The following is a 21,423-nucleotide window of genomic DNA, read 5'->3' as shown; positions in this document are numbered from 1 at the left end:
TGATGAGGGGGGGAGATACAAAGCGGGGAGCGGGCGGGGATGATGTCAGCCTGCGGGGAGCCCCAGCGTGGCCAATGGCGCTGCGGGGCCGGGCCAGCGGCAGCGGCGGGGGCGGTGGCGGTGGCGGCGGCGATAGCGGAGAGCGCACGGCGCCCATTCATGATCCAGCGAACGGGGCCGGTGGCCAGTAAAGCGGGACCGGTGCCCTGTAAGGCGGCGCCGGTACTGCCGTTATGGAGACATCGGGGCATCTCCACGATTCGGGCGTGGGGGACTTGGAGGAGGATGGTCGGTGTCCCTGCCCGCTACCGGGGGATGAACGGTCACCGCCGCCGCCCTCCGCGCTGCCGCCGCTTCAACACAGCCTGTTGCACTCCTCGCCTGGGTCGTTACGGGCCCCTCCTCCTCCTCCTGCCGCCCCCGCCGCCCTCCACCCTTCCTCCCGCCACGGCAGCCAGCTCAACCTCGGCGACCACCCAGCGGGCTCTGGGGTGACGAGTGGCAAACACCGGCAGCCCAGCCCTTTGGTCCATCGGCGGGACAGCAACCCCTTCACCGAGATTGCCATGAGCTCCTGCAAGTACAGCGGAGGAGTGATGAAGCCCCTCAGTCGACTCAGCGCATCCCGACGGAACCTTATCGAGGCTGAGCCAGAGGCACAGCCCTTGCAGCTCTTCGGTGCTGGTGGACCTCCTGAGATCGTTGTCTCTCGTGAGGACAACCATGCGCCCACCACCCACCGTCCCACCCGCCTGCCCGCCCGCCCGGCCCCCACCACCTTTGCCAAGGGGCCCAAGCGCAAGGCACAAAACATCGGCTACCGACTCGGGCACCGCCGAGCGCTCTTCGAGAAGAGGAAGCGCCTCAGTGACTACGCGCTCATTTTCGGCATGTTCGGCATTGTTGTCATGGTCATCGAGACTGAGCTCTCCTGGGGCCTCTACTCCAAGGTACTGATGGGGCCAGGGGGGGGTGTGTGGAGCTGGTGGTACCAGACAGTGGGTGGTGGGGTGAGCATGGAGCTGTTTGCCCCATCTAGTGTCCCACGGGATAAACACAGAGCCATTTGGCCCAGCTGGTGTCCCATAGGATAGACCTGGAACTGTTTGGCCCATCCAGAGCGCAACAGGGTTGGACAGGCTGGCGGGGGACTGATGGAGTGTCCCCAGGGCCTTAGTGGATGCTGCAGCCACAGGTGTTGGACAGGCAACCACAGGACCGGGGGCTGCCAGGGCTGTGTGCCAGTGAGTGCTGTGCCGAGTCCTGCCCCACACGCCCGCAGTGATGGGCACCGACCCACTGAAGTCTGCGGTGCCTGTTGCTGCCATGGTCAGGTGCTCCTCAAAGTGCCCTTGGTGGTGCAGCAAAGCACCCCCTCCCTCCTCCTCCTCCTCCACACCCCTTCCTTCCATTTTTTTTTTCCTTCTGTTTTTGCAGGACAGTGTCTTTTATTTATAATTCCCCCCCCACATCCCTTCCAGCTCCTGCTCCCGGGCTGCGCTGGTTGGCAGCGATATGAATAACTCTTTGTATAGACATCTGTCATGTTATTTATACCTATCCAGAGAGGGGAAGGCATCGGCACCCGCAGCAGCACCCATGGGCGTCAGAGGGACGGCACTGCCAAGGGGGCTGGGGGGCAGCCAGCGGGGGTCCGTTCACCACAGTGCCACCGGTGGAGGGGAAGGAGCAAGGTGGGAAGGGGGTGCTCACCACTTCCTGCCATTATCCAGCCTGGGCAGCGGGGAGGGCAGTGTGGGTGGAGGAGGTGGAGGAAGGGAGGGATGTGGCTAGGGGTCTCGTGGGTGTAGGGGACCCTGCTGCCTCCCCACAGAGCTGCCTGGTGGGGGGGCTCCTGAGTGCCGTCTGTCCATGGCTGACAGCAACAGTGGGTGTGTGGGGGCTGCAGGCAGCAGTTCCACTGCTCTGTCCGAGGCAGTGGGAGGCCTTGGTGCCAAACTGGCATCCCCGGTTCCCCTGCTAAGGCAGAAGGATGCTTCACTGCCAGAGCCTTTTCCCGGTGATTCCCACTCTCCTTTGGCAGGAGCAAGGCCAAACCACTCTCCCACACCTGCGCCTGTACCTGTTGAGCCGCGGCCGCCTTTGCAGGCTCCATGTGCCTGCTTGCCTGGCACCGGGGGGACTGTCCACCCTCACCAAGCTGCCAGCAGCACTGCTGCCACGCTCACTGGCCCTGGCACACTGGGCTGCTTTGTCAGCTGGGGAAGACCCTGTGAGTCAGCGCTGCCACCACGCAGCAGCTGTGACCTGCTGCTGCACCCCTGCCCCACTGTGGTGTGAACGCTTGTGCTGACAAGCGCAGGGTGCAGGGGAGTCCCTGGGCCCTTTTCTCCCCAGGCCTTTGGCCAGATCTACAGCAGTGGGGCTACTGGGTGTAAATTCACCCCTATCAGCCCCCACTGGAAAACCAGAGCTTGCCGGCAGGGACACAACCATGAGCATGGGAGCACCTATATAGGGTCAGGACCAGCTGCTATTGTGCGGACTGGGATGTCGGTGCTGCTGGCACTGGCCCAGCTCCAGCTCTACCCCATAGCCCCAGCCATGCTACCACATGCTCCCAGGCAGAGGGTGCCAGGGCTGATTTGGGAAGGGAGGACACAGTGGCCAGGGTTTGCCTGCTCCCTGTCTGTCACTCCAGTGTGGGCAGGACAGGGCCTCTCCTGCCTGTGGGACGGCACTGCTGCTTCCAACCACTGCTGGGGTGAAGCACCTTGCCACCCACGTGGTGCAGTGGGACATGTGCTGCGGGTGCCAAGGTCTTGCCCCATTTCAACCAAGATCCCATATTGCTTACTGCGAGCATGGGATCCTGGAACAGCTCTTTGGACCTGACACTGGCAGGAGGCATTGGTAAATGTAGTGGGTAACATATGCCAGGTGAGCCAGTGGATGCTCGTGCATCAGGCAGGGTTGGTGCCACTGGGAAGGCTCTGGCCAGAGCTGCCTTGCCACATTTCTGCCCTGGAGTTTGCCTATTAATAGCTAGTATTTGGTCCCAGCACTTCTCTCAACACCAGCCATTATATCCACACAATTGTGCGGCTGGAGCCAAGTTGTTAACAATGCATCACCGCCTCCGCAGCAAATAGTCCCTTCTCCGCGTGCAAACACCCCTCAGGGATGAGGAACACCGGTGAGAAGGAGCCAAGGGAACCTGAAGGCAGCCCAGCACACTGGCAAGCCAAGGAGGGCCTGCCGTGAGCATGTCATGAGTGTGCCAGGTCTCACCATGGTAGGGATGGGGGAAGGGGGTGTGGGACGGGTGCAGCAGCAAGGCAGGTTGGTTTAGGGATAACAACTTGGTGAGGTGCTGCCAAAGCCCTTGCACTGGTGGGGTCAGTCGGTGGCTGCACCCAAATGAGCTTACCGCTGTCCAAAGGAGACGGTGAATCCTGTTTTTCCCAGTGGGGTCCTGGGGTTTAGCCACTTCGGCCACCAGTGAATCAGGAGCTGGTTTAATTTACATAGGACTAATTAGCAGGAGGATCTAGGCCACCCATTTGGGTGCCATAATATTGGGCTCAGGCTGGATGGGGCCAGGGCGCTGGTGTCACACATCTCAGTGAGGGGAGGCTGGGAACTGCACTCAGCAGAATTAAATTTAAAAAAGAGTTTTGGAGGAAGGGCCCACGGTGCTGGTGGTACCAGTGGTGCTGGATGCCAGAGGTGCCAGTGATGTTGATGGTGCTGATTGTGCCCTCGCTACCATGCCAAGCTGCTCAGGGTGGGGGGCTGAGGCAGCCAAAGTGCTATTGAGGGGGAGATAGTAGCTGTTGGGGGTCAGCACCTTCTTTGGGGTGTGGAGCCCAGGGCCAACAGTGTCCCACAGCTGCACACCCCCTAATGCCTTCCCCACTCTTGCCCTGCAGGACTCCATGTTCTCCCTGGCCCTGAAATGCCTTATTAGCCTCTCCACCGTGATCCTGCTGGGCCTCATCATTGCCTACCACACACGGGAGGTGCAGGTAGGTGCTGGCATCATCAGTGCCAAGTGAGGGGCTGCTGGGGTGGGCTGAGGGATTTTCCAGCCACCTGGGTGGGACATAGTATCTGAGCTGACTACCTGCATGGAGCCTCCTCCCCCCTTGTCAGGGCCTTGGGGGGCGGTGAGCCGGGTGCCCGGTGGATCTGCTGGTGGCTGGGGGAAGCTGTGGCCAGGAAGGGCTTGGACCAGCTGAGATGCCAAGGAAAGCTGTGAAATCCTTACCTAATCAGGGCTGCACATTCTCTTCCTCCTTGGGAAGTTAAAGGGCTCCCAGTTTGTGACAGGAAGGCTGCACTTCCCCACCGTAACTAGCTTCGGCACAATGCCGGCCTGTTTTGGGCATGGGAGGAATGAATCACCGGTCAGGAGAAGGAGCATCCCGGGAAGGGATGTCGAAGCTCCTAGTCCTGAGTGTACCATAATCCCAACTTGTCCCTCTCGGGGCTAGGTGCCAGTGTGGCTTTGCCAGCATCTTGGTCCCTGCCCGCCTCTGTCCCTGCAGCCCCCACTCCAGCTCAGCCTGCCTGCATGGGGACCAAGCCTGGGGGTGGGTTGCTCAAAACAAGTACTTGGGAGCTGTTGGTTTCGCTGGAATAATATTTACCCTGGGGTGGCAGCGGTCAGGGTCAACTGGGCGAGCCATGCCCTGGTGCTCGTGGCTTCCTTTGCTTGTTGTTCCTGGCAGCATGTTGTGCAAATACAGCGTCCACCCTCACAGCCGTCAGGTCATCCCCCCTCTCCCGCCTTGACCAGAGCCAAAATCCCACTGCTGTCCTTCTCCACGCAGAGACCGAACCTCACTAAAGTCCTGGCTGCTCTGGCAGGCCAGTAAGACTGGCAAGAAGGGGAGTGAGATTGGTTTGACTCGAGCTGCTCCAGACAGAGATGTGCTGGCTGCTGATCACCCTATTATCTCTTAAGTGTTGTAAAAGCATTGCTGATAATCCAACTGGGGTGGAGTGGAGCTACCAGAGCTGTAAATCCTCAGCTTCTTGTCCCTCTCACCCAAGGAGGGGGCTGTTCTCACACGGCCATGGCACTGTCAGACCTCCCAGCCTCCGGGAAACAATGACTTCAGTCTCTTCCCTCAGTATTCCCTCTTCCTCTCTTGCCCAGAGAAGCTGTGGCTGCCCCATCCCTGGAAGCGTCCGAGGCCAGGTTGGAGCAACCTGGTCTAGTGGAAGGTGTCCCTGCCCATGGCAGGGGCTTGGAATGAGATGAGCTCTAAGGTCTCTTCCAGCCAAAGCCAGTCTGTGATTGTATGACCCTACTAATTGTGTTAATTAGTCCTTTGGGATACTTGAAGATCTTTCTGTGCCTCAGTTTCTCTGGGGCTGGGGCACCCCAGCAATGTCTCTGGTGCTGGGTGGAGGCGTGGAATGTGCCATCCCTTGCCAGCATGCCACTATCACTACAACACATGAAGGAATGCAGTGCTGGTGAGTTTGCCAGTGCCAGCCAAGGCGTTTGGGGAGGCAGAGCCCCCCTTGTCCCTGTGCTTGGAGTGCCCAGGGCTGTTTGCGTGTTTTGGTGAAGCTTTTGTCCCCATGCTGCAACTTAGTGGTTTCTTGGGCTTCACTTGTCTGGAGATGTGGTGGCTGACACACTTGTTCCTTCCCCTGCTGGAGCCAGTGATGCTGGGGATGCCCCTTTGAGTACCACTGGACCACACCAGGTTTCCACGGAAACACACAACGATGCTTCAAAGGTGCAAAGCTGAGAGGGGCTGGCTCAGGGGACACTTGCCTGGATCCCCCCTTGCTCCTTCCCTTACCTGAGTTGGACTATGGCAACCCCACACTATGCAGTCAAAAGGCCTTTTTCCTCTTGCTAATTTGTTTATTTTAACACCCTTTTCCAGGAAGGAATGGGCTGTCAGCTTGCTAAATGCCTGAGGATCTCCCTTGACAGCTTGGAGCATTTTTATAAACATTTTCTCAAACAAAGCAGCTAAAAAGAGCAGAGCTTTCCCTACAGAAAGGGAGGTGGCCAGGACGGCCATTCCATGAGTCAGTCCCAGTGGCTCCTGCTATCCCCAGGGAGAGCCCTGCCAGCAGGGTGGCTGGCACAGGTGCACTGGGGCCTCTGGGAGGGCAGGATTGTTCCTGGGCTCAGTGCCAGCCGGAGCCATGCTCCCCACCCACTGCCCTGGCTGGAGTGACTGCGATAGGTCCTGGACCCCTGGGCACGCTTTGTGCTTGCAGGGTCAAGGACATGGACTGTAGCACCAGCTGCCACATCCCCTTTGATCCCTTCCTGGTGGCATCTTTGCCAAGTGCTGCTTGCAGAGGGGCCCTGAGAACGTTCCTGCTGCTGTGGGTGACACTAGTGTCCCCACTGCACCAGGGAGAAGCCGATGGCAGCCTCAGGACAGACCTGCCAAGGCAGGACAGGGTGGATGACTTCCAGAGCTCTGGTGGCATTCCAGAAAGGCCAGCCCAAGCTGCCATCCCCCTCAGCTCCTGCAGAGACCCTAACTCCATCACTGATGGTGGGAGAGGAGCTGGTGTACCCAGGATGAACTGTCTGTTGCCATGACAACTGGATCCCATCTCTGCCAGCAGCTGGATGCTGTGACTGTGGTGTTCCCTCCCCAAAAATTGCCCTGGAATTCAGGGTGTGGTGGTTGTCAGTGACACCAGTGCAGCACCAGTGGGAGCAGAGGGGCTGGGGTGGCTCATGCTGGTGCTCTGTGGCCCCACAGCTCACCCGTCTCTGTGGCTTGGGTGAGGGGGCCATTCTGGGAGGTGGGCTCCTGCCAGCTGCTGTTTCAGTGAGCTGTCCCCATGTCATGCCTGGGCACATGCTCAAGGCCAGGCACCTTAAAGCCTTCTGGAGTGTCCCCAGCACTGCAACTATCCCTGAAACACACTGGCAGATCAGCAGAGGGGCTGGTGATAGCTCATTCCCACCCTTTCCTACCCTGTCCATCCTCAGTGCTCCTGGCCATGCCACACCCAGCTCCTTTTGGCTCTAGTGTCAGACCCCTGCTGCCTACAGTGAGAGGCCAGTGGGGTAGGTTGGCTGGGGCCACCAGTTAACCACGTGGTTTTGCGTCTCGGTAGCTCTTTGTGATCGACAATGGAGCTGACGACTGGCGGATAGCGATGACCTATGAGCGCATCCTCTACATCAGCCTGGAGATGCTGGTTTGTGCCATACACCCCATCCCTGGGGAGTACAAATTTTTCTGGACAGCCCGCCTGGCTTTCTCCTACACACCTTCTCGGGCAGAGGCAGATGTGGACATCATCCTGTCCATCCCCATGTTCCTGCGCCTCTACCTGATCGCTCGAGTGATGCTGCTGCACAGCAAGCTCTTCACCGACGCATCCTCACGCAGCATCGGGGCCCTCAACAAGATCAACTTCAATACCCGCTTCGTCATGAAGACACTCATGACCATATGCCCCGGGACGGTGCTGCTGGTCTTCAGCATTTCCCTTTGGATCATCGCTGCATGGACAGTCCGTGTGTGCGAGAGGTGAGAGAGGTTTGGAGTGCGTGGTGGTTCAGGATGGGCAGTGGTTTTGGAGATGTGGCATTTCTGGATGCTTGGTCGTTCAGGATGCTCAAGAGTTCAAAACGCTTGGTAGTTTGGGATGCTCAGTGTTCAGGAGGCACATCAGTTCAGGATGCGTGGAGGTTTGGGATGCGTGGCAGTTTGGAACGCTTGGCAGTTTGGGATGCGCAGTAGTTCACAATGAGCAGCAGTTTGGGATGTGCAGAAGTTTGGGATGATCAGTGGTTCAGGATGTGAAGCAGTTCAGGGTGATGTGCAGCAGTTCAGGGTGATGTGCAGCAGCTCTGGACGGTCAGCAGTTCACGGTTTGGGATGCGTGGCGATTTGGGATGCTCAGTGAAGCTGCGATGTCCCAGCACCCTGTGGGAGGGATGCAAGGCTCTGGGGCCTCGGCAGCCATGGGTTCCCCCCACCAAGCCCTGTCCCCAGAGCAGGAGGCAGAGCAGGGTCAGCCCTGTCCTCGCAGCACAGTGCCTGGGCCAGGGGACGGTGTGAGGTGCCAGGAGCCCCAAGAGTGTGGGTGGGGGACATGGAGAACAGCAGGAGCTGGGGGACTGTGTATGGGGAGAGGCCAGAGGTGCCGCTGGTAAGAGGCGGGGCCTGGCTCAGGCTCTGGCATCACCGTGACTGACTGCCATGACAAAACTGCGGTGAAAAACCCACAGCCAGATGGCATCGTGCCAGCACTGGCATGCCTGGTGGGTACCAGTGCATCTCCATCTCCTGAGGGCCTGCCACCACTCTTTGTCCACCAAGGGAGCCGGGGGGCTGTGGTGGTGGCATCCCCAGTGCTGTGCCAGCGGGTTTTGTCCATGGCCATGGTGCAAGGTGCTGGCAGCAGATGCTCGTCCCAGGGCACGGAAGGCAGGTCTCCCGCAGGGTGTCCTGTGTCCTGTTGTGGCAACTTTGTGTCATCCTTGAAACTGACATGCAAGGGATTACACCCCAACTGGCATTACCCAACCAGAGTCACCAGGGACACCCAAATTGCTTCCAGGTGCTTGCAAGACGAGAGGAAGGCCACCCCTCCTCTTCCCCAGGGTGAGACCTGTTGCTCTGGTCACCCACAAAGAGGCATTAGGGCAGATGTAAGTGCTGTGGTAGAGGTATAGGATGGTACCTTGAGATTTTCAAGCTTTTACAGGCTGTGTTTGCCTTCCTGCCTCCTTTAATGATGCTCTCCTTTTGAGCTGGATCTTTGGGTGCTGCTTAACTGTGTTTGGAGATTGTTGTTAGTGAATCCTAAATAGGGCACAGGCAGACAGGCACCCGGGACACACACAAGAGGGGTGATCTCACATCTTGCGAAGCTTAGGCAGGAAAACACAATATAAATAAAGAACCATTAGAGACCAAAAAGAAATCCCAGAAATGACACAGACGAGGTGCTGCAGATTACCAGCACCACAGTTGGCATCACCTCCCTCTGTCAATAGAGTGGCAGAAGCGAACCCAGGTGGTCTGGAGATGCATCAGCCCTGGGGGAGGCAGGAGTGAGGGGATGCAGAACCTCTGGGACATGCTCCACGTGAGAGGGACACACTGTCCCTGGGGCATGCACAAGCCCTGGGTGTCATACAGCTCCCACAAGGGTCACCCAGAATGTGTCCCCCTGTCCCCACTGATGGCAGGTTGCTGCACCGGCACTGGAAACCAGTTTTCTCTTCCTTGCAGGACCATTCTCAACCAGCACCTGCCGGGGGCCAGGCAGCTCAGAGGTGGTTGTGTCGCTCCAAGACATCGTCCCCGGGGCTGGGGGTGGCACGGCCATCGCACGTCCCCTCGGCACCGTGGGCTGCTCCAGAGCCTGTGGGTGCAGCATCCTCCCGTGCGCGACGGGGGGCCGCAGCTCTCCGAAGGCAGCGAGTCGCTTAGCAACCTCGCCCGCTCGCCTGGCCACCGAGCACAGCCGCCTGCGGTGCCTGCGCTGCCGCCAGCGCTGCCGGGCCTGCCCGCCGACGGCGCGCACGTGCGCCCGCATGTGTGCTCGTTCGTGCAGCCAGCCCACCCCCGGGGCACCCCCGGGGCACCCACCGGGGCTGGGGCTGCCCAAAGCCGTGGGGTTAGTTCAGCCGAGGTGGTGCTGCTGCGGCGTCTGGCGGCGCGGTGCAGGCGGGGGGTGATGCTTGTGTCAGCCACAGCGACGGGGTGGCTGTGGCCTCGAGGGGGGGGCAGGCGGGCGAGGGGACAGTGGAAAGCAGTACTCAAGTCTGGCTGATTGCAGCAGTCCTTTGGCATGAGCAGGTGGCCCCTCTTCCTGCCCACACCAGCCGTGGTGAGTGCCAGCCTCTGGTTTATCAGCTCCTTCTGCCCCAAGTGCTGGTCAGAAGAGAAAACGTCCATCTGTCCGGCTGGGCTGTAATCCCCTTGTCCAGCCTGATGCTCTCGGGGTCGTCCCCCAAGACATTCCATCCAATGTGATGAGCTGGGCTCAGCCCTTCACAGGGGAATACACTGGCTGGGATAGGGGGTGCATGCCACTGCTGGCGCTGGGATTTTGGGGAGCCCCACTGTGGTTATGGGCTATAGCTCCCCTGGCCAGCTGCCCAGAGCAACTCTCACCGTGGCTGAGGGTGCTTTTTCCTGCACCAGGACCTCATTTGAGTATCCAGTTACTTGAGGGAAAAACATTTCGGAACAGGAGAAAACCCAACTGCTCTGGGAGCAATGAGCTGGGAGCCAGGATTGCCAAAAGCTCCATCTGTTTTCTCTCTCATGATTCCATGAAAAGGCTGGGAGAAGACTTGCTGGGGAGGCTGAAGGGCAACTATCCTATCCATGGGGGGACAAAGGTGCTGCCTGCCCCTGCCCAGGGCTCAGGGCCAAGTCCTGCTGCAGACTGGGCCAGGCCCCACTCTGCTGCCAGGAGTCAACGCTGCATCCCCCGGGAAGCATTACTTGCACATCTTGGCCAGGTTTGCACCAGCCCTGGGGAGCAGGAGATGTCTGGGGCCCCCATGTTTGCTGGAGGAGCTGCAGCCGACGTCCAGGACGGCCAGAGCAGTTGCTGATCTCATAGCTCAGCAGGGACATGACCTGGAAAGTTTGCAGCACATCCCTGAAGCTGCAGCCACTCCACATGTGCTGTGTCTTGAGTGTGTGAGCCATTCCCCTGCACCATCTGAGAGCCAAGTGGATGCTGGAGGCTGGGTAGAATCCGTCCCTGGCGGTTCTTCTGGGGCTGCTGACGGCAGTCCCCTGGGGCAGCACAGCCCAGGCTGCAGCAGCGCGAGGAGCAGGGGAGGACGCCAGCAGTGGGGCTGCTGCAGTCAAGGGCTTTGCAGAGCCACAGCTGTTTCTCCCATCAGCCGGTTCTCGCCACAGCACCACATGACACTGGGGACACAGGGAGCGGGACGAGGATTTGGTGACAGGTCTGACTGAAAGCAGAAGCCCTTTCCATTGAGTTTTTGCTCTGATTTTGTCCATCTGGGTTTTTCTGCATCAGAAATTGTGCAACCACTGCTGCTATGGGACGTCCTGCTGTGTTGTTAATCCTAAACCCCAGCACAGCCTGTGCCAGGGGAGCCACTGTGCCCAGGCACCCCTGTTTCTCCCACACCCATCCCTGTCCCCTGCTGTGACACTGATGTCTGTGTCTCCTTGGCAGGTACCATGACCAGCAGGATGTAACCAGCAACTTCCTGGGTGCCATGTGGCTCATCTCCATCACTTTCCTCTCCATCGGCTATGGTGACATGGTCCCGCACACCTACTGTGGGAAGGGAGTCTGCCTCCTCACTGGCATCATGGTAAGGGCTGTGCCAAGCCAGCTGCCCATCCCACGGGTTCTGCCTGTCCCTATGGGGACAGGCAGCAGTGGGGCCACTGGATTTTAAGGGGACCTATTTCCCAGCTGTTTTGTCCACGTACAAGGTGTGAGGCTTCAGGTCTGAGGTCTCACAGCCTGGAAGCTGATGGAGCAGTCCCAGCTGGTGAATTTGGGGTGGATTTGGACCTGTATTCAGTAAGCGTGGAGGGAGCCACCCACAGTAGGGCCAGTGATGTGCCCAGGGAGAAGAAGGGCCCCTGAGCATCTCTTGGCCATCCTGGTGCACACCGTCTTCTGTCACTCAGAGTGATTCCAAATGCTGCTGACTCCTGCTAAGAGCTGGAACCAGCTGGAAGCCCTTCACCCCCTGCCAGCATCACTGCTTTGCCATGGCTTCCCTTTCTTCTGGCCAAAAGGTCACCATCTGCCAGGGCCTCAGGCATACCTGCTCCAAGGTGTCCATGAGATCTCCCAGCTCGTGGGACTTGCCAGCCAGGGCTGCTGAAGGAGTGGCCAGGGGCCCAGTGGCCATGGCTCCTCCAGAGATTTATCCCAACACCCAGCACTCTGGCTCTGCCCACCTTAGCTCCAGGCCCTGGGGATGGAGCCATCCCTGTTCCCAGCTAAGGGCAGCCCCATGAGAGCCTTCAGCCATGGTGGCTCCACCATCGGGGATTAATTTTATATTATCTGCAAACCTTTGATCCATCTCAGATGAAGCCGGTTCTGTTGGTGGGAGCCAAGCAAGGGAGAACAACTTCCTATGGGTGGGGGCCATGCAGCGATTCCCAGCAGGGGAGCAGCCACTGGCTTGGCCAAGGGGGTCCCAGTGCCACAGGCTCCCAAAGCTGTCCCCCGGCCCATGGTTACTTTGCAGTGAGACACCGTCCTTCAAAGTGGCCCCCACCCCCAGCACAGCAACACCCCCCCCCCCAGGAATGCAGATCCTGTACCCACTGAGGCTGGGGGCTCTACTGGGCTTCCCAAGCCACAGCACCAGGGGTGGTCGCCCCACCAGGAAGAAAGAAATGGCAGGAGCTGAGAGAGTGCAGTGGTCCCACTTCCGAGGATACGGAAGGATTCAGCTCAGGGCGTCATGTTAATTAATGACTCTATTAAATTAAAGAGCGCTTGCCAGGCTGGCATGGCTCTGCCAGAGCGCTGGCTGTGGTGATTTGCGAGGTCCTGATTTGGGGCCCCTTCCCTGCTCTCACCAAGGTTGCCTGGTGCTTCCCCACCGCTCTCCCACTCCCCCCTCTTTGGAGTGGGGGGCTCCCCATCCTACAGGGCACCAGCATGGGGCAGATCCCTGGCCTGTGGTGGCACAGGCTCACCACTGACCTTGTCAATAGCCTCTCCTGTTAATTACCCAGTCCCCCATCAGCTGCTCAAGGACACCCAAGCTCTGTGAATATCTCCTTGTTAGGGTAGTGGGGAGGGCGTGTAGCTTTAGTTAATTAGGGGATTGCAAGGGTGAGGGTGTAAGTGCTGCTGTTACAAGAGGGTGACAAACCATTTCCCCAACTGATATCCCTGAACAGGGTGCTGGCTGCACGGCACTGGTGGTGGCTGTGGTGGCCAGGAAGCTGGAGCTCACCAAAGCTGAGAAACATGTCCACAACTTCATGATGGACACACAGCTGACGAAGCGGGTAAGGTGCCATGGGGGGGGCAGCAGGAGCAGGGGGCCATGTCATCTGCCAGGAGCTGGGGATTTGGGATACCATGGCAGGAGGAAGGTGTCAGCACCTCTGGGTGTGGGTCCTGTGGGTACCATGGTGGAAGAAGTTGTCCAAGTGCGATGGGCGCAGCTCAGGTGCAAGAGTTATGCTGAAAGCATAACACCATCAAGCTCTGTTCTGGGAATTTATGCAATGCAGGATGCTCAGTTACACCCCAGAAAGGAAAAGACTATTTTTTTTTTCCCTCTTGGAGGATACAGACTCCCTCCTTTTGCAGAGCATGATCTCACTTCTGTTGGTGTCAGGAGGACAACCGGATTTTGGTAATTCAGTGCTCACTGCAGACAAGAGCCACACTGTGAGGCTCCTGCCATTCCCAAGGAGGGACATAGAGCCTGCAATGGGGGATCTATGGGGTCGCTGTCATGCCAGGGTCTGGTGTCACATCCCTGGTAATATGTGGGGGCTGCAAGAGGTCTCTGGTCTCAGTGGCAAAACATTGGCAAACCAACAATGGCATATGATGTAATGAGAATGGAGCCCCCAGCAGAGCCACATCCCAGCCAGAGCCCTGACACCACAGGGACAGTCAGGACCTCAGTGTGACTGAGCCGGAAAAGCAAACAGCTGGTCAGCCCTCTCCTCTGGCCATGGATATGGATCTCTCGGCTCCATGCCAGGCAGACGGCAGCCAATTCCTCCCGGAGTGAGAGCAGCAGAGATGCTGTTTAGCCGGGGAGCCTGCGGAAGTTGCGGACCAACCGGGACCTGCCAAGAGTGGCAGATGGATGCAGGAATCGAGAAAAACTTTGGGATTTTTTCTTTTTCTTGAACCTTAGGGTACAATTTCACATGCAGGCGAGGAGCCCAGTGCTGAAGCATCAGTGCAGAGCAGGGCGGTGGTGTGGGTGCCAAGAGCTCTGCCTGCCCTTGCTCTTGCTTGAGCTGCCCATCATTCCTTGAGAGGCTGAGCGCCTCACTCCAGCTGGGGCCAGTCAAGTGCTCTTGCGACACCAGTTCATGGCAGAGCCAGACAAATGTCTCTGTGAAATCCCACATGCTGGGGCCTGGTGACCTGCAGCCAGCTCTTGTTTTGCAGATCAAGAACGCGGCAGCCAACGTCCTGCGGGAAACGTGGCTCATCTACAAGCATACCAAGCTGCTGAAGAAGATTGACCATGCCAAAGTCAGGAAGCACCAGAGGAAGTTCCTACAAGCCATTCACCAGTAAGGGACCACACACTGGGCTAGGGGCATGCTGAGCCTGCCCCAGCATGCTCTCCAGCTGCACTTTGAAACTGGGTAGGTGTGCAACCATGTTGCTCTTTCCTTCTCCCCAGGTTGCGGAGTGTGAAGATGGAGCAGAGGAAGCTGAGTGACCAAGCCAACACCCTTGTCGACCTCTCAAAGGCAAGTCCCTTGTGGCTCAGCCAGACTACCTGAGTGTTTCTCTTCACTCAGAAAAAGTAAAGCAAACTGGCTGACCGCAAAATACTCCAGCTTAGTTGGTGTCAGCCAGGAATAGCTGCTGTGGGATGGCTGCCCTTGGAAGGCAGGAGGAGATACTCATACACAAGCCAGGGGCTCCCTGCACTCGCTTTTGCAAGGGGTGCCACTGCTCAGCAACACAGGGCTGGCAGAATTTCCTTGCTGTGATGTCCAGGGATGAGCCAAATCATCGTCAGAGAAGCCTGGGAACTCTCGGGGCTAAAGGGGTCAGCTCTGCCAGCAGCAGCAGCACTAACCCCTCCAGCCATGGTACTAACCCCTCTGCTATCCCCTGTGTCCCCTCCCCAGATGCAGAACGTGATGTATGACCTCATCACCGAGCTCAACGACCGCAGCGAGGACCTGGAGAAGCAGATCAGTGGCCTGGAATCCAAGCTGGAGCAGCTCAGTGCCAGCTTCAACTCCCTGCCACTGCTGATGGCTGACATGCTGCGACAGCAGCAGCAGCGCCTGCTCACTGCCGTCCTGGAGGCGCGGGGGGTTGGAGTGCCAGTGGGCACCCCCCAAACGCCTCTCTCTGAGAGCCCCATTGGGGTTAGCTCCACCTCCTTCCCCACCCCTTACACAAGCTCAAGCAGCTGCTAAAATGCAGCCCCTCAACCCCCTGTGGACAGGGGAAGCAATTTCCATACAGGTCACGAGGTCTCCGTGAACTCTCTTCTGGTCCTTGAACCGCTGCAGGACCCTTCAGCCGGAGCCGGTGGGACCAGCAGTGCCGAGCAATGCTTGGAGCTTTGCCAACGCCTTGGTATCGGGAATCGCATCCCTGTTCAGGTGCCTCTACACGTGGTGAAGGAAAGGGGACAGGAGGTGACGCCTCGGGCCAGCCCATGCTGTGGCGTCTGGTGGCAGACAGAAAACCCACGCTCAATCTCAGGTCTTCACATTTGAAAACAAAACAAAACATCAAGTCAGAAGCACTGAAGCAACGGAGACACCAGAGGGAGAGTTTTTCTCTGTGGGGCACTCCCCTCTCACCACCGCCAAGCCCCACCAGGCGGATGCCAATGTAGGGATTCCTTACACAGGCTCTGGCCAATGCTGCCCACGCTCCATCCCATATCCTTGCCAGGACCCACAAGAACCCCCCCCCCTCACATTGCCAGCTGGGTGACGGTTCCTGGCTGTAACCTGCCTGGGGGGGTTCTCTGGAGCTCTGAGTGTTTTCTGTCCGGGGAAGAACAAGGGACATTTCTTTCTGGTCCTGAGTGTTTTATCCTGTCTGGAGACATGTGCCAGAGCCGGGACAGCAGTGCCTACAGCGTGCAGGGCCACGCAGGGCTGCCCCTGGCCAACGCACCGGTGGCCAGTGATGGGGCTGGCGGGCCAGCCCTGGCGCCAGAGAGTCTTCAGGTGCTCACATCACTGCCTTCTGGGAGTCCCCCAACACTTTGAGAAGGCAGTGGGTTCTTTGAGGCAGCCTCAGAAGTACTGGATGGAACACTCCATCAGCTCCAACCATCTCCACTTGTACCAGGAACATCCACACTCGAGCCCAGCTGGCAGTGTCAAATCCACTGGGGCCAAGCGGGACCTCACTGGCAAGTGATGTGGTAGCCAGGGTGGGTGCTTCATCTGTTTAAAACAAAGCCCATCGCCTTCATGCCACTTCTGCTGGGTTTGGTGGGGAGCAGCAGCACCCTCTGGAACCATCTCGGCAATGGCACTGCCACCCATGCCTGACAAAGTGCAGCCCCTCAGGCTCCATTTTACTTTTTTGCTGGTGTTCAGCTTCCTGAGGTACCCTGGGCATCATTTGGCTGCTTCTGGAACCAGCTACTTTCAGTTCTTCTTTCACCTTTTCTCCCTTTTTCCTCCTCAGTTCTGCTTTCCTGAGTCCATGCATGGAGCCCTGCAGGGCTCTGACTCTGGGGCTGGTGTTTGCTGCTTTCCATGAAAACTCAGCAGAGAATATTTATATGTTTTTAAACAGATGAAGGAACCGCGTAATTACTCTGTGCTATTAATTACACCTCACCCAGCAGTGTCAGTAATTGTAATCAAAGTCACTGTGTTACTCCAGGTATACTCAGCCTGTAATGTTATTCTTTGTAACTTTTTCCCTTCCATAAATAACGCTGGATTTTGTGCACATGCAGGGGCAGAGGCACACCACCCTCTCACACCACCACCTCCCCACAGCCAATGCCGAGGAATTTCTTTGCTGCCGGTGGTGTGAGGTGGTTATACTCCTTGTGCCCTGCAATTAGAGTTGCATAGAAAACAAGCAGTAGTTAGTGAGGAGGGCTGCCAGCCCACTGGCCCCAGGAGGAGGAGGACGAGGAGGAGGAGGAAGGCTGCAAGGCAACAGCAGGAGTTCTGTGACATTAGCTCCCAGTGCTGCAGAGGTGTTGGTAGCAGGGGAGCAAGTATGGTCATCCCCATCCTTCATGTGGCCATCGCTCCTGGTCCTCGGCCAGCAGGAGATACTCGGCTTCTGAGAACTAGTTGCTCTTTCAAGCTCTTGTAATTAGTGTAATTGATCTCCTAGGATGGCTGGGAGTGCCTTGGCAGCCCCCCAAGGTCTATTTTTAGCCCAGCTGCTTCTCCCTGTGTGCCTACGGGTGCCCCCCAGTCCACCTTGTCCAGCAGAAGCTCCTGCCCATCTCTGTTGGGAGGTTTCCAGAGTAACAATGGAGAAAAGGTTACAAATTCTGCGAAAGAGCCTGAAATGCAGCATTTTCCCTGGCCTGCAGGCAGCCAGTGGAGAAAAATGCTTCCTGGGCCTCAGATAGAAGCAAACTGCCCATGGAATGTAGCTGTGCATGGGGTGAGGGGCAGAAACGTGTCCTGGAGTGTCAGAGAGCCAGAGGAAGTATAGATACTCAAAGATCGATGTTGTCAGCAGGAATCCAGGAACCTCCCTACAGGCTCATGATCAAGTTTGGGAAATCCAACCAAGTGAGACAAGAGGCCTGCTGTCAGCTCGCAGGCCTTGAGGTGCTAGAGGGGGGAAGGACCATGGCAAGAGAGTTGGGATCACAACTGGAGCAAGAGACCCTTGTCCTGGAGCAGAGCTGCTGCTGTTGCAGGATTTTGACAGGGCTGGGGAGGTGGATCCCTGCACACCCCACACCCTGCATCCCCTGGCCTCATGTCAGCACAACCTGCACCCCAGTGACCCTTCTGCCTGGGGCCTGGCAGCCCTGGGTCTGCACCCTATGCCCTGCATCTTGCATCCTACCCACCCCTGCACCCCCATCCCACACTCACACACCCCCACCCCACCCCCTGCATCCTGCACAGACCTGTATCCCCATCCCACCAACCCCTGCATTCCCCATCCCACACCCCTGAACTCCCATCCCAACCCCCAGAGACTCCATCCCACCCCTTGCAGCCCATGCACCCTGCAGCCCCCACCCTGCACCCCTGTATTTCACCCACACCCGTGCCAGTGCCTCAACACTGGTGCCAGTAGCCCTGACCCATTGCCGTTGGCACTGGATTCCACCAAGGCCAACACTGAGACTAACTGCCATCCAGCCCTGCTGCCGGGACTGCAGGCCACGGGGAGGGCAGGCACAGAGGAAGCCATCAGTGCAATCCAGCCCAGGGTGCCCACCCAGAGCCACCCTGCTCCCTGCCAGCAGCTCTCGGTCACCAGCAGCCTCAGCTGGCAGGGCTCCAGTGCCTGGCTCCAGTAAATGCTCCCCAGCTGGTGCTGTCTGCACACCTGAGATCATCCCTTTGGATGCCCCAAATGGCATTGGAGCAAACAGAGAGAAGAGCTGGGATCAGTGACTAAGGTGGAGGAAAAGCACAAGAGCAAAGCTGCAAGTTCTAATCACAAAGAGATGCCAACCTCCTGCAGATGGGAAGCATCCGACCCCACGCTCCAAAAGGGGCCAATCCCTGACGCCCCTCCAGGACCCACCTAACCCAGCCAGTCCCATTTTTGGCACAGCCTTGGGGTTTTTTTTAGCTCCACGACTCTCCTTCCTGCGCCGCCTGCAAGGAAACATCCTAGAAATACCAGAAAAATTCTATGTCCCCTCTGCAAACTCATGGACGGTTCTGTCCAGACTTAAGGAGCTTTGACCTGGGTTTGCAACTTGCCTCTGTACTGCTCGCTTCTTTTTTAATGATAGGGGAAAGCATAATAGTTTATTTTAACTATGAAATATATTGCTATATTATAATGGTTATGGTAACTTTCAATTATGCTTTTGTACCCAACACAGTTGTCGGCAGGCAGCGATGCCAGGCTGCTGCCAAAAATGTCTGTTTCTGAGTACAGCTGCTGCTGCTGGTGAGGATGGAGGACAAGGGGCAGGGAGGGGCATGGAACCCCAGTCGTTATCCTTCATCCCCCAGGTGTTCATTCCCATTACCTGGAAGCTAACCTCTAGCAGATCTGGATCCGTGTAGCCCACTGGCACCAGAGCTTTGCTTCTCCCTAGGAAAAGGTCTGACACCCTTTTCTCCCTGGAAAGCCATCCCCAACAGGTTGTCTCCTCCAACTGAAGGAGTGACTTGGCTCCCTGGGGAGCTGTGCAAGAGTCAAACCTCCCCCTTTCCTCCAGAATGGAGGCTCTTGAGGAAACAGTGGTGCAAAGCGTGCTGCTTCCCTCCTCTAGCCAGGCTCTTGGCACATTTCCATAGAATCATGAAATCGTTAAGGTTGGAAAAGTCCCCTAAGATCGTTGAATTCAATTGTTAACCCAGTACTGCCAAGGCCACCACTAACACATGTCCCCAAGTGCCACATCCACCCATCTTCTAAACCCCTCCAGGAATGGGGACTCCACCACTGCCATGGGCAGCCTGTGCCAGGGCCTGACCTCCCTTACAGGGAAGAAATTTTCCCAATATCCAACCTAAACCCAGTACAACTTAGTGCCATTCCTCTTGTCCCAGTCTCTTCTTCCACATAACAAGTGGACATGTCCAGTTCAGGCTTCACTCCCTGCCCTGGAGAGCTGCACCTTTTGCTCAGTCTCAAGTTGTGATGGCTAGGAAGATGAAACCTTGAGCATGAAAGAGAAATGCAACAAGGTTGCAAGGACTGCTCCATCTCAGCCTTCCAGCTGGGAACAGGCTGTCCTGAGTTGTGGCTGTCCCATCCCATAGAAGTGTTCAAGTCCAGGTTGGACAGGGTTTGGAGCAACCTGGTCTAGTGGAAGGTGTCCCTGCCCATGGTGGGGGCGTGGAACGAGATGAGCTTTAACTTTCTTCCAACCCAAACTGTTCTGTGATTCCGTGATTCTGTGATTCTATGGACAGCTCGAGCCTCAGAGAGCACCTCTTCCTTACCTCTAGCCCCTGAGCTGCTGGACCTGATCCCCATTGGATCGTAAGTCTTAAACTGTTCTTTGGCAGCCCCAACACTTCTTCACGGCCAGTCTTCACATATGGAACATGACATGTCCAGGAATGAGCAGCACCTATAGGATCAATTCCTTTTGCTTTTGTCCAGAGAAAGCCTAAAAGCCCCTTCACTGGCCCTTCCCAATCAGAGCTGCAGTCACTGCCATGCTGTCACCGTTATCACTGTCACAGCTGTGCTGGCCTGATCCTCCCAGGCCAGTCAAACCCAGTAGGGCCCTAGCAGCAATGAGCTGCCTTGAGTTCTGGAGGCTCCCTGCTGGACCCCAGAACTGAAATCTCCCCACAGAAACCAGCTCTGATGGAGGAGAGGGGCTGGTTCCTCTAGGAGGCCAGGGCTAAGCCTCCACCGCTGCCAGCTGAGTCTAGGGGTGCCAGGGCATTTCTGGAGTTCTTGGCCCTCTGCACTGCTCTCCCTTGGGCTTCTCCGGCCCAGCATCTCCCTGCCAGCTCAGAGCCCTGTGCCATGGCCACCAAGTATGTTTGCTGGGGGGGAGGAGATTCCTCAGGAGCTTGAGAAGGGGAAGATGCTGCTGCTAGGCTCTACACTGGTCCCAGCTTCTCCTCGCTTGACTCCAGGCTCCCTCCTGAAAGGTATCCAAAGGCCTGAAGGCTATAGAGAGGGGCTTTTGCAGGAGAGAGAAAAAACTTCTCCGTGGCATTATTTATTTTCCTGTGGGATGAGCCACCTCAGAGCCCTGTGGGGCACTAGGCAGGGCTCCAGAACCACCTGCCTGGTGGGTGCTCTTGGCCAGGGGCTCTGGTGCTCCAGGTGCTGCAAACTGTGCACCCAGCTCTGCTCCTTCTTCTGCCCAAAGTGTTCTTCCCCCTGCTGGGGTCTCGGCGCTGCTGACACGCCTTCCAGCGGGAGCTGCTTGCGTGTCTCTGTGGTCAGGATCTGGCCCTGGGCTCACGTCCCTCCTTCAGTGCCAGTCTCTTGGCTAGGGGTCAGGAGCGAGGACTGGCCTATGTGACAACAGCCTATCCCCATAGCATTGCCATAAACCTGAGCTGTACCCAGAAACAGGCATGTTTTAAACTATGGCTTTAACCTGTTCACTGTAAAAAGTGCCTTGGACTTTAATCTGAAGAGGTCAGTAACTATAAGTATTTACCTGTGCGGGTGTGTAAGGATGCAGTTCTCTGTGCAGAGTTACACACACAAATATATGATCTATACGTACCTGTGCCTCGGCCCCTCTGTTCCAACAGCCGTGGGAGCTCTTTTCTTTCTGCTGCTGGGGCTGGAGGTGCAGTGATATCGGAGGCGCTCCTGCCGCAGGGGCCCCTTGCCGAAGGGAAACTCTGCGCTGCGAGGGTTGTGCTGGGTGCAGCTCAGTGGAGCTGATCTGTCCTGTGCATCCCCAGGAAGCAGTTCTGTACTTCTCCTTGTCTGTCTGCATGCTTTGGGAAGACCCTGGTGAGGGGATACATCCCCATTCCCTTGCAGAGGGGTTCCGGGGCTGGGGTCACATCTCTGGACTGCCCATGCCAGGAGCTGCTGGGCACTTTGTAAAACCACAGATGCTTGTTTTATGGGAGCAGCAAGGGGTTTTCCAGCCACCTTCTCCCAAAAGGGAGTTTTGGTTCCCATGTGCTT

The 21,423-nt window shown here is 57.5% G+C and overlaps 1 protein-coding gene across 2 annotated transcripts; it reads left to right on the top strand.

The window, feature by feature from the left end:
* The first annotated feature begins 125 nt into the window (after window positions 1-125).
* KCNN3 (potassium calcium-activated channel subfamily N member 3) lies at window positions 126-21,006 on the top strand. Of its 2 annotated transcripts, XM_064638564.1 has the most exons (9): window positions 126-950; window positions 1,566-1,694; window positions 3,894-3,989; window positions 7,075-7,493; window positions 11,143-11,284; window positions 12,846-12,956; window positions 14,086-14,213; window positions 14,327-14,396; window positions 14,784-21,006. In XM_064638564.1, the coding sequence occupies exons 1-9, from the start codon at window positions 234-236 to the stop codon at window positions 15,078-15,080; spliced, it is 2,109 nt and encodes a 702-aa protein (XP_064494634.1). In that variant the 5' UTR covers window positions 126-233; the 3' UTR covers window positions 15,081-21,006. The 2 variants fall into 2 exon arrangements, with proteins under 2 accessions (XP_064494634.1, XP_064494633.1); XM_064638563.1 differs by lacking the exon at window positions 1,566-1,694.
* Window positions 21,007-21,423: the final 417 nt, after the last annotated feature.

The sequence above is a fragment of the Pseudopipra pipra genome, chromosome 29, assembly GCF_036250125.1.
Source record: "Pseudopipra pipra isolate bDixPip1 chromosome 29, bDixPip1.hap1, whole genome shotgun sequence".
In the NCBI taxonomy this organism is placed as follows: Eukaryota; Metazoa; Chordata; class Aves; order Passeriformes; family Pipridae; genus Pseudopipra; species Pseudopipra pipra.
Note: the sequence above shows the minus strand (reverse complement) of the source record. Positions and strands in the feature narration are given on the sequence as shown.